Source organism: Procambarus clarkii, chromosome 36 (assembly GCF_040958095.1).
Source record: "Procambarus clarkii isolate CNS0578487 chromosome 36, FALCON_Pclarkii_2.0, whole genome shotgun sequence".
Classification (NCBI taxonomy): domain Eukaryota; kingdom Metazoa; phylum Arthropoda; class Malacostraca; order Decapoda; family Cambaridae; genus Procambarus; species Procambarus clarkii.
In genome coordinates this window covers 7,926,127-7,938,939 of record NC_091185.1, presented here as the reverse complement: position 1 = coordinate 7,938,939, position 12,813 = coordinate 7,926,127, and the positions used below count along the sequence as shown (strand labels likewise).

The 12,813-nt window shown below is 51.2% G+C and overlaps 1 protein-coding gene across 3 annotated transcripts in view; it reads left to right on the top strand.

Moving 5' to 3' along the window:
• The window catches only part of LOC123756087 (diacylglycerol kinase epsilon), a 150,645-nt gene that overhangs the window by 118,177 nt on the left and 19,655 nt on the right, over positions 1 to 12,813 (top strand). For all 3 annotated transcript variants that reach the window (XM_045739074.2, XM_045739075.2, XM_045739073.2), the window contains one exon: positions 2,091 to 2,271. In XM_045739074.2, coding sequence (XP_045595030.2) covers positions 2,091 to 2,271 — 181 coding nt within the window. The remainder of the gene's footprint in view (positions 1 to 2,090; positions 2,272 to 12,813) is intronic.

The following is a 12,813-nucleotide window of genomic DNA, read 5'->3' as shown; positions in this document are numbered from 1 at the left end:
CCTGTGTACCGTGTCTGGGGATGCACTTTGGTTTGATCCGGTTCCCCTCGTTCCCTGTTTTCAGGGCTCGGGTCTCCCAGGTCGTCTGCAGAGTTTTTCAGTCTTCCAGCCTGCGGTCTGTTCTTGAGCCCGTGCTGTTCGGACGTTTGCAGCTTTGTCTGCTGTGTTGGTGACGTCTAGGGCTCATTTCGAGCGCAGGGATTTGAGGGTCTCACAGGTTCTTGGCCGCCCATTCTTTATGCGCGTCTGCTCCTGTGCGTTCTTATTGCTTTGGGTCGCAGGTTGCAACCTGTTGTCTCGGCTTCGCGTTGCGGAGTTTGTGGCGGCAGCCTCCCGGGTTAGCCTTTTCTTTTCCTTCTCTTTGGGTATGAAGCTCCAGGGAGCTGTAGGGGCTCCCCACAGAAAACCAGCGTTGAATGTAATGAAACGCCATTTTCTGGGTGAGCCCCGGAGGCTCCCTGGCAGCCCTCCCTCCCACCGGTCGGCGATTTTTTCGCTTTGGTTGAAGCTTAGCTTCCGAACTGAAGCTAGGCAGCCGGCGTGGTGAGGTTCGGGGCTCCCCCCTCCCTTTCTCGGGGCGGGAAGGGCTGCGCGGATGATCGGCGCGGCAGTAAAATGTGATGTTTGTTTGTTTGTTTGTTTGTTTGTTTGTTTCCTAGGGAGTGTAAGGAGTTTCTACCTCTCTGTTCGGTTTTCTGTTTTAGCTTTTTACCATGTAGGGTTTGTTTTGTTATGCCTACCTTTCTGGGTGCCTAACCCCGGTCGATGGCAGATAAGGAAAACCCCAACCACAAGGGGGTTTTCCAGGGCCATTGCTCCCTGAAACCTCTCTGAAGAGGCCAGGTTCTGGCGCTGGTCCCTGGTAGGTCTGAACTCCTTAGCTAATGTCCCGGTCTAATATAACATACATTAGCCCGATAAGCTCCAGGGAGCCTCCGGGGCTCACCCAGAAAATGGCTTTTCATTACATTCAACACCGGTTTTTTATCCGATCATTATGGGACTAGTTTTAAAATGCTCACCATTAGATTGCGAACAGTTTGATAACAAAATGAATGACATAGCACGACAATTGTGGTCAGAACACTGGAAAGATTATAAATACTTGTGTGTTGTTGAGTGTCCAAAATTAAAAATATATTTTTAAATTTCATTTACATTTGGGCCTGGTGTTTCGTGGGAACGTGCATCCACATTAACATATGTACTCTTTCCAGTGTTCTAATCTCAGTTTTTGAGCTACATCGCTCATTATGGTACTAAATTTGAAATGCGTGCCTTTAGATTGCAAACAATTTGATGCCAAAATGAACGATGTAGCTCGAAAATTGAGGTCAGAACACTGGAAAGGGTAAATATGTTTATGTAGATGCACGTTCCCACAAAACGCCAGGCCCACCTTGGGGTGGGTTGGGGCTCGCGCGCCAGGTGCACGAAAGTGTTAACACTTTCGTAGTGCAGGAATCGATTTAAAATATTAAATATTATTAAATATTAAAATTACAAATATTAAACTGTTTTGTTCTGTATTAGAATTATTAATGGCTTAAAAAGAAGGTGAAGTAGTATTGTAGCTTTTGTTCTTCAGAGAGCCTTGATTCCTCCCTGAAGCTATGTCAGTGCTATAACTTTCCATTACTAAGTCGCATCAGTTATAAGCATCCCGTTGGCCTACCAGAGACCAGAGCCTAGCCTCTACAAAGAGACCAAGAAGCAGGGGATTGTTACGATTATCCTTACCAGGAAAGCAACCAAAAAGTAGGTGAAACAATTCAGACAACTGCATGGTTCATGAAAATAAAGCACCAAAACAGTCAACAGACATTACAAATGATTCATTCTAAACAAAATGAATTTATTTCACTTGAAACTGGGTATGAAACACCCCCTAGTGTGCAGAGCCACCAGCAGGTAGCATCCTGGATCTCCTGGCTTCAAAGATGGTGACCGCTCAGTCCCGTTACTGATGCCAGATGCCAAAATGAGGTTTACTGTATCAAGGTTCCACTGTATTTATATCCAGAAATTTAAAGTTTTCTTGAATTCTGTATACTAAGCATCAAATATATGATATTGGTGTGTATTTTCAGAAAAGTCCTCTGGTTGCTGTATTGCCACTTGGAACAGGCAATGATCTCTCCCGCATACTTGGCTTTGGTGAAGGTCACTCAAGATATGTGGATATAGTAGAATACCTGCAAGAAGTAAACTCTGCAAAACCAGCAAAATTGGACCGATGGAAGGTTCATTTTATTTCAAACTGGAACCTTGGTAAGTATTCTTTTATGGAGGGAACCCCTATTGGGTCTTGTTCTCTGTCAAAGACTTTCTCAAAGCCTTTTCTTGGTCTCTGGCTTCCAGTTGTCATGTTGAGGAGCTTCATGCTCTATTTCGGCATTGAGGGTTTTGTTCTTTTAGTCCTGGGGGAAGGTTTGTTCGTCTACAGCCGGCTCCTTCTTTTCTTCCGAAGGAGTGAGTTGGTTTCCGGAGAGGTCCGTTAGTTGTTGATGCTAGATTGGTTCGGATAGGGGTGGATTATATTTTGTGTCCAGTGGTGGCTCTCAGTCACTACCTTCATAGCAGTGCAGAAGGAGCAGTGGTTGATTCCTTATGGACTGATCTTTTCCTCAGATCCCTGTTCCAAGGCCCATATTTCTCATGTGTCCACAGTGTCAAGTCTAGCCAGTCTGCAGTCTATCATTATACCCCATGACGTTTGTAAGTTTGCCGCTCTTGGCTGTTTCTGTGGGGAGCCCCATCGGCTCCCTGGAGCTATCGGACTGATATGCGATATATTAGTCTGGCACATTAGTCAATTGGAGTTCAGCTTACCAGGGACCACGAGCCAGAACCTGGCCCCCCTCAGAGAAGCAAAGGGAGCATTGGCCTATGTAAACCCCCTTTTATTTGGGGGTCTGCCATGTCTGCCATTGACCGGGATTAGCACCCAGTAAGGTAGGTACAGAGCACCACTTGGTTTCCGAACCTCTTGGGGACGAGACATGTAAGTTCGTATAGGAGAAATAGAGGGAAAAAAATAAACTAGAAATGTAAAAAGAAATTGTTCCAAAAAATTTGTGAAAAAACTCTAGGGGAAAAAATAGACAGGTTCATAGCGTAAATGCTACCGTATTTTGTTTGTACTCACCAATAAGAGAAGTCCTGATCCGCTTTATAAAAGTCCTTAATTGTTCCTAACTGATTAATTAAGACGTCTGGCAAACATCCTCTGGATGTTTCCTGCCAGCCTGCAGGAACATCCTGCCAGCCTGCCTGCAGGAACATCCTGCCAGCCTGCCTGCAGGAACATCCTGCCAGCCTGCCTGCAGGAACATCCTGCCAGCCTGCAGAAACATCCTGCCAGCCTGCAGGCACATCCTGCCAGCCTGCAGGCACATCCTGCCAAAAATATACGATGATGTACTGTAAATTTTAGAAACAAATCTGGGTCACAGGTCTGTGGAGTGTGGCTAGGCTTACGGAGTCAGCCGGTCCCTCCCCCACCCCCCACCCCAAACCCATACACACACACACGCACTCAAAGGTCACATGGTTCACGGTTCACGGTTCACTTCAACACCCATATATCGTTTCCTGCCTGCCTCCATCCCAGCCTGCCTGCCTGCCTCCTTCCCAGCCTGCCTTCTACCCAGCCAGCCTGCCTGCCTCCTTCCCAGCCTGCCTGCCTCCCTCCCAGCCTGCCTCCTTCCCAGCCTGCCTGCCTGCCTCCTTCCCAGCCTGCCTGCCTGCCTCCTTCCCAGCCTGCCTGCCTGCCTGCCTCCTTCCCAGCCTGCCTGCCTCCCTGCCTCCTTCCCAGCCTGCCTGCCTGCCTCCTTCCCAGCCTGCCTGCCTGCCTGCCTCCTTCCCAGCCTGCCTGCCTGCCTGCCTCCTTCCCAGCCTGCCTGCCTGCCTGCCTCCTTCCCAGCCTGCCTGCCTGCCTGCCTCCTTCCCAGCCTGCCTGCCTGCCTGCCTCCTTCCCAGCCTGCCTGCCTGCCTGCCATCATGCTAACGGGTAGTGTGTGTTAGGCTTATCTTCGGGAATGAGCCGGTCTCTCCCCCACCACCCCTACCACCGACAAACCACCCGCCCCCCTACATCCCATACTCTCTTTCAAAGGTCACACGGTTCAACCGCGTGACTACCACTCACTCCCTGCTTGCCAGCCAGCCTGCCTGCCTGCTTGCCAGCCAGCCTGCCTGCAAGCTAGCCTGCCTGCCTGCCAGCCAGCCAGCCTGTGCCTGCCTGCCTGCCTTTCCCTCCCTAATTCTCACTTCTTCGGTCCCTTCCTGCCTACCTCCTAGCATCTCTCCCTACCTCCCCCTCCCTCCTAGCATCTCTCTCTCCCTCCCTTTCTGACTAATTTTCCCCCTCTCTCTCACTGATTCTCCCCCTCACTCTCATACTGCCTCCCATCTAAGCTCCCTCATCCATCCACCCACCAGTCAGCCATCACTGACGCAATGCGTGCATTTGGAGCCGACATGGTGCACAGATGTTTCTTGATTGTGCAGATATGTAAAACAAAAGCACAGAATGAACATTCCAGCCTTATGACAATTCAAAATAATAGGAATAATAGGCCGTGAATCTGTGAAGTCACAGTGGGCAAACTGGACCATCTCCCACCCACCACCACAAGCCGGCGTGACGCTTGGCGGACCCCTTCCTACCCAAACTTTGTTCGGGTAGCATGACTCCCCAACCCCAAACTGGAAGTTTCAGATAACTAAAGTTCGGAAACAAAGTGGTGCTCTGTATAACAAAACAAACCCCACAAGGTAAGAAAATTACAATCGAAGAACGAACAGAGGCAGAACTCCTCCAACATCCAAAGAAACAAGCAAACAAACTACACCGCCGCTGTGGCACTTATCCGCGCAGCCCTCTCCTGCCTGGGAGGGGAAAGGAGCCCTAGACCCCCCGCGCCGGCTACTCATACCTCAGTTTGTTGGCTGATGCGTTCTGGGGCAGTCTTCGACTCTGGCCTCGGTTACTTGCCTGCATGACCTTAGTGGTGTATTCTGCTGTGTGGGGTATGGTGGTCAGGAGAAATTTAAGTGAACTGGGACTGCATGTGCTTAGGGCTCCCTTCCCTAAGCGCCCTGTAAGTAAGTACTACTCTTTTGCTCTAGGGTTACCTTCCATAGAGCTTTTCTGAACCACTTCCATAGCGGTCTTTGCTGCTTCGTATTTACCCCAATTTTGGGCAGGTGGAGTTTTCTTGGCTTTTGTTTTGCCTTGAGTATGGGTAGGAAGTAGTATTGTTTGCTGGTAGGGGCACAAGGTACTGCACAGCTTGCCTACCTACGCAGCGGCTGGTTCTTGTTCCTCTGGTGACTTTGTGCTTTAGCAGGATTTTTCTTTTGTTTTTGTTTTCCTTGCCTGGGGGGGATGGGGCTGCCTTGTTTGGCTATTGGTTCACTTTTTGCATTTTGGTGGCCCTCCTCCAGGCCCCCGTGATTGTACATGTTGCAGGGGTTCAGTTCCCCCCTTGGTAGTTTTTGGTATTAACCAGTTTTGCAGTTTCTTGCCTGGGCTTTCCGTAGCAGTCAGCCTGCCGGCACTGGAAATCCCTACAGAGGCTTAGTGGACCGATGGATGCATCTTCTGAGTTCCAGCTCACCTTGTGCGAGTTTGACGGTTGCTCTGTGCCCTTGTCTCCAGGTGACAGTCATCGTTATTGCCTCCGTCATGCTGCCTGTTGGGTCAACGACACCTCTGACCTGATGTCTTGACAGTCGTGTTCTCTGCTCATACTCCAGTTACCATTTTTTATTGACACTGAGGTTTGGGTACAGGTGGCATCAGCATTGCATGCTAGGTTTGCTGCAATGCACTAGGTTCGTTGCCCACCCGGATGCCCCGGGGCTGCCCCAATTTGGTTATAGAGACCCGGACTTGGGGGCGTTAGTCGCTTCGACTTTGGTTCCGTCTGCGCTTCAAAGTCCTTTCCTGGTTGGTGTTGTTTGCCCTGCTTCCTTCCCCCTCCCATCTTTCTTCCTTGCACCCGACTCCCAAACGTCTGAGGGTTTCGGAGTCGGGGCTGGGTTTAGTTGGTGATGAGAATTTGGGCGGCTTTAGGAGCTGCCCCCATTCGACGGAGACATTCGAACCTGCTCCTCCGGCCGAGGCTTCTGGGTCTTACCAGCGGACCCCCTTCTTCTCTGCCTTTTCCCTGGACTCTGCATTTTCTTCAAGGGTAGAGGATGTGGAGGACAACTCTGCCCCGGGGCCTGGTTTGGAGGCTCCAGGAGCTGGGGAGGAGTTGACCTTGGGGGCTTGGGCCCCCTTTGATCATGCTTAGGTTTTGGTGCTCTCTTTGCGGGGGTTCACTTTCACTCCATTGCGTCTTCGACCAAATGGTCAAATATCATTTCACATGGAAATGTCACAAGTGGATGAAGAAATCACGTTCTACATTCTGCAAATGGCTATGCATAATGCTTTTGTGTTATACAAGTACTACACAACTGATACAGAGAAACCTCTCATTGCTCCAGTTCCACAAAGTAATCATTTGGTCACTACTGAATTTTGAGTACATGTGTATAAGAATTGGTCTCTCCAAAATAACAACATCATACATGCTGGTGATGTACATAACAATGAGAGCAGATCTACTGGCAACAACATTGCAGCCCTCGAACCATCAGGTGTGAGGCGGCCACTATTCCCTTCTTCACTTCGAGATGAAAATTGATCTTCTGACTCAGAAGATGAGTGTAAGATGTGATGGGTTGTGGTATCGCAGCTATACTGAACCAAGATGGTATGATTCTCCCTCCCATAAATAAAAAAATATGCTGCTATTGGCCTTGCAGTGTGGAGTCACAGTTGGAAACCAATTAAAATCATCAAATAAATAATTAAAACAATTTACTGAAATATTAATGAACAAAATTGGCACTTGAAAATACTTGGCTATTTTGTAATGCAAAGGTGAACTAGATAATATGACATTAATACAAAAATAAACTGTAAGCAATGAATACAAAGCATAAAGATATACTGGTGTACTGAAGACAGCTACCATACCACCACGGCATCAGACACACAGCATTGGCTGAAGGCAGACGACGGGTGAGAGAGATAAAGGTGTTCTAAGAGGCCTACCACGACGGGAAGAACCTGGAGCCTGGCACGACCCTTCCGGTAGGTCCCCCACCCCCACAAGGCCCCCCCCCCCCGGAGAACCAACAAGTCGGACATAGGACAGCAACTAGCCGAAGCCGCCTGTAGATACGGCACAGGCGGCGGAACACACGTGAACACACATGTGTTTCTCCCGTGTGCCCCAAAAATGAGGTGATTTGATTAAATACTATGCCCAAGATTACCATCAGAGTGCCGGCGGGATGATGGGGAAATAGCCTTGGCTACCATCATCTTTTGTCCGGTCGTGATGGTTGAGTGGTTAAGGTGTCCTGTACACTAGATGCATGGTGCTTCTGGCAGTATGGGTTCGAGTCACTTCTGGGGTGTGAGTTTTCAGTTGCATATATGCCTGGTGACCACCTCTGGTGCAATTGTAGCCCTGAAACCCACCATAGGCTTCTTTTCTGGGGGGGAGCCCGTTCAACTCCCCGGAGCTTACTAGGCTGATATGCTAATGTCAGACTTTGGCATCAGTCATGTGTATGGAGTTCTATGGGCTTACCGGGAACCACGAGCCAGAACCTGGTCCCCTCAGAAGAGGCATGGGGAGCAATGGCCTATAGAAACCCCCGTGTGGTTGAAAGCATTCTATGTCTGGCATCGACCAGGTTAGGCACCCAGAAAGGTAAGCGTTCCAAAACAACCCTATTCTGGTGAAAATTGCTACCACAAGCCGAACAAGTGGATAGAACTCTCCTAAAATAAACGAGCAAACAATCATGACGTCACACATCGCAGCGCCGCTGTCCACGCAGCTCCCCCCCCTCCCCGGGAGAGGGAAAGGGGGAGCCCCAGACCCATCACGCCGGCTATCCACCCCCAGTTCTAAGGCTGATGCTAAAGGCTGAGGTCGTGTGCTCCAGCTCCGGTGGTTGTTTCAGCACTGTACCTAGAGTGTGGTGTCTGTCTTCTAGGTGGTGCATGAGCCGGGAGTGTTTCTTCAGTACAGTACTTGGGCTGCATGCGCCTAGGGTTTCCTTCCCTAGGTGTCCTGTAAGTACTGCCCTTGGGGCTTGGGATTTCCTTCCACAAGTTCCTTGGGTTCTGCCCCTGCTAGGCCGTTTACTGCTTGGTCTTCGGCAGCCCCTTGTGTGCTTCGGTGTTCTGTCTCCCTGGTTCGCCTTGGGGGTTGGGAACAGTTTACACTGGCAGGGCGCAGGGTACTGCGCAGCTAGTTTTCACCTATCATAGCGGCTGGCTATTTTTTGCCTGGGTACGCTGTCCTCTTGAGGGGTTTTCTTTTTCTTTTTGTTTTCTGCCTGGTGGGGGATGGGGGGGGGTGCCTTGGTTCTTGCCCCCTGAAATTGAAATTGAAATTGAAATAAGTTTATTGAGGTAAAATACACACAAAGGGATGAGGTAGCTCAAGCTATTCTCACGCCGTTCAGTACATCGTGTTAATACATACATAGACACACATCACAAGCAATAAACGTATTACCGAACTTTCTGAGAGATAAACATATACATTTCCTCCTTTACACAAGTATTGCCCCCCTGTGTACTGAGTACTCTTCCTTCTTCTGGTGCTTCCCCCTGCTAGGTCCCCGTGAGTGTACACGTCCTGGGAGTTCAGTTCTTAGAAAGTTGTTTGGTAGTTTTGGGCGCCAGTTAGCAGTACCCTGCCTGGAATTACCTGAGTGTGAGTCCTCTTCAAGTAAACGCTTAGGACCCTGGGAATCCCCACAGAAACGCGTGGGTCCGATGGATGTGACCCCGGGGTCTCCCCTCACTTTGTGCGAGTTCGAGGGTTGCTCTGTCCCCTTGTTTCAGGGTGACTCTCACTGTTTTGCCTCCGTCTGCTGCCTGTGGGGTCGGTGGCACCTTCGACCCCGAGTCCTACGAGTTTTGTTGCTTGTTTGTGGCTTGCTTACCCAGTTTTATGCCGACTATGTGGGGTGCAGGCAGCACGGGCATTGTGCATCGTGCTTCGGTTTGGCAACGCCCTAGGTTGTTTGCTCCCCGGAAGCCCCGAGGCTGCCCTGTTTTGGTGATGGAGCTTGGGGGATGTTGGTTGCTTCGGTTTCCTTCCATGCCTCCTTGTCTTCCCCCCCCCCCCCCCCTTTTCCACCCTGCATCCGGGTCCTTACGGTCTGTGGTTTCTGCTTGCTTGTGGGTGTTCTCGAAGGTTTGGGAAGGTTTTCGCTACTTCCCGTATTATTGGAATGTGTGGCTTCCCTCCGGTCTTTTCTGGGCTTGTTGGTCCCCTTCCGGGTTTATTCGGGTTTTGGTCCTGTCTCGCTCTTTTGTTCCTGTGTGTTTCTTCGCCCTCGGTCTCAGCACTGTTCATTTTCTTTACGTACTCCTTGTCCAGGGGTGACAGTTTGGGCTACTTGTAGCCCAATTGGGTTGCTGGTTCGGTCCTTGTCTTCCTTACATTCACCGGATATGTATGTCGCTGCTTCCTGTTTTCGCTCCGGTTCCCGTGAGCTGGGCTGTTTCTGCCCCTGCGCCCATCCCTCAGGTCACGGGCTGTTTGGGCTACTTGAGCAGTAGTCCTTTTGGGCACCTTCCCGCCGAGCGGGTTGTGCGCCATGGGAGATTGTTTTGGTCTGGGCGGTGTGCACGAGTGCTCATGTTTTGCGTCCTTTTCTCTTTCGTGCTTCGCCTCTCATTCTTCTCGCTTCTCCAGTCCTTGCCCCGTAGCTACTGGGGTGTTCTGGGTTGCGGTTATAGGGCGGATGCCGGGGTTTTCTCCATGTTATGGGTGCGGGGCACCTCTTTCGCCTCTCCCCTCCCCTTCTGGGTGTGCGGTTCGGGCTTTCTTCCCCTGGCTGTGCTCCCGGCATCTTCTCGGCTACGTTGTGTCGTGACACGTTCGTGCCTCCGTTCTGCAGGTGAGTTTATGCGATCTGGCGTCTTTCAACCAGGCATTGATTCTTGGTTTTTGGAGTGCGAATGTGGGAACAGCAGGCCACCAGTGCCTGCAGGGGATCTCTTTGCCCCTGCGGGTCTGCTCCTCATTGTACCCATCCAGTCCCACTCGTAGGCATCTCCGTCCCATGCTTGAGTTAGTCCCGGGGCCCCCACCTCCACGGATTACGTGGTACAATGGTGGTGGTGACTGTTATGAGGTACGTTTTCCTGTGTCTGGATGTTATGAGGTGCCATTTTGATGCGGTTTTGTTACCGAGGGTGCATGTTGGGTTTGGTTGTGGCGTTTTGTTTAGCCCTTGGGTGTTTTCCTCCTGGGGCCTTCTGTGTTTCTCTGTGCTCATTGTTATGATTGCCTTCTCTGCGTCACTTATTCCTTGCCTGCCTTGCAGTACCTGGCTTAGTACTTCCAGGTTCGTTGGCTTCTCTGTACTCCCCTGGTTGTCCTCACCTCGTTGTGCTAGAGGGGTTGAGCTTTTCACTCTTTCGTCCTGCTCCTCTGTCGCTTACCGGCCATATGCATGGCTACTGTGCTTACCTTGTTGTGCTCGCCTAGTTGTGTTTACGGGAGTTGAGCTCGGGGTTTTTGGTCTCTCCTCTCACCTGTTGTTTGACTTCTGTACGACTTTCTGAGCCTGCTGGGCTCTGTCGTCTCTCCACTTGACGCTGTGTGGGGGGGGTTGGCCTCCAGCTCATCCCTTCCTCCTGCTTTCCATTTGTCTCCTCCTCCTGACACTAGTCCTTTGTGATCTCTCCTGTTCCTTGGGCATCCGTTCTTCCTGTGTCCCCTGGGACGTTCTTTATCTTCCCTTTCCTTCATCTGAGGAGTCTTGCTTGTGGTGGTGTTGTCCCCTCTAGTTCTTCTGTCTCCTAGTTTCATGCAGCTTCCTTCCCGTCGTCTGCTTGATGCCTGCTTGATGGGGTTTTGGGAGTTCTTCTCCCCAAGCCTGGCCCGTGGTCGGGCTTGGCTTGTGGGAGTTGGTCCACCGGGCTGTTGTTTGGAGCGGCCCGTGGGCCAGCGTACCCAACACAGCCCGGTTGGTCCGGCACTCATTGGAGATGACTTTCTAGTTTTCTCTTGACGATGTCCATGGTTGCATCGGCAGTTGTTGCTGTGCCTTTTCGCTCCGATTGCCAGGTTTGGTTTTCTGGTTCCTGGCCTTCCCCTGCCTGTTGGCTTTTCTGCGTCTCGTGGGATCCCTCTCCTAGAGACTCAGTCGGGGCCGTGGTCTCAGACCTCCTGGCGAGCTCGCTGGTGTTGGGACGTTTTTGTCTGGCAGACGTTCCACCTCCTTTGCCGGCTCGGTTTTCTGGATCTTCCTGCTCGGTCGTCACACCCAAGATCTTCCCGCGGCTCCGACTCTTCTCGGCTCGGTTGGTCCATGGCGGGGCTGGTTCGGCTATGCCTCAGGTCTCTCACTTTCTGTTGCTCAGGTGGCTTCATTGATGGTGTCCCACCTGCGTTCTTCTTCTTGGCGGCAGTGTGGGGGTTTTTGGCGGTCCTTCCTTTTTCCTTCTGCCCCTTCTTCAGTTCTGTGTTTTGTTGGCGTGGTCTTGTCCTTCTCTTTTGGGGGTTCAGGGTCATCATTTTACCACATACTGTCGCCTCGTATCGTGCAGCGCTGGTGGAGCCGCTTCAGCTTGCTTTCAGTATTGAGGTTACTTCTGCTGTGTTTAGCAGGCTGCCGCGGGCGTTGTTTCACCTCCGGCCTGCTCATGCACCGCCTGAGCGGTCCTGGTCATTGGACAGAGTGCTCTTATCTTCTCCTCGGTTAGTTGTGGCCCCTTCGGTTCCGGTTTGTTTCTCCTAGGCTCTTTTTCTGTTGGCCTTGGCCCTCTGGAGGTCGGGTTAGTGAGCTTTCTGCTCTCCTCTGGCACAGGAGTTTTCTGCTCCATCAGTCATGATGATGGGGTTGTTCGTTGCGCCAGTCTCCTTTTTTGACGGAGAATGAGACGACTGCTTTCCCGGGGGGTCCTTGGGTTGTTGATGTTCGGTTGTTTTGGACGGGGGTGCTTCAAGTTTGGTGTCCGGTGGCGACCCTCCATCGTTCATTGTGTGCCACGGCTTCTGTGTCCTGGGTCACGCTTCGGGTTGATTCGGTTTCCCTCCTTCCCTGTTTGCGAGTGCGGGTCTCCTGGGTTGTCCGCAGGATTATTATAGCTAGCTGGCCTGCGATCTCTTCCCATGTCCATGTTCACAAGTTCGCGGCTCTTGCCGCTGTTTTTGGCAACATGTCCTGGGCTGTCATTCAGGCGCGGGGTTTTGGGCGGTCGAGCAGGGTCCTGGCTGCTCATTATCTCGTGCGCTGTCCTGGGCCTAGTCGGGCCTGTGTCGCTTTGGATCGGCAGTTGCAGCCGTTTGTCTCGACTTTGAGTTGCGGAGTGAGCAGCGACCGCCTCTCAGGTAGGTCCCTCTACTTTCCTCTGTGGAGAGTTAGCTCCGGGAGTTACCATCAGATTACTCTGAAGGTAATCTTGGGCATAGTATTTTATCAAATCACCTCATTCTTTGGGGCACACGTGAAGAACACAAATGCGAACAAGGCTGAATGGTCCTCAAGCATACATGCAACTGAAAACTCACACCCCAGAAGTGACTCGAACCCATACTGCCAGGAGCACTATGCATCTGGCGTACAGGGCACCTAATTCAAGTTGAATAACTTCTCTTGCGTGTTTAGGCAAGTTGTGCATTAAGCATAGACACAGAGTTCTCCTATATTAACAGGAATTTGATGAAAGAACGTGAGTAACCCCTCACTACACACACATCCACATAAGTT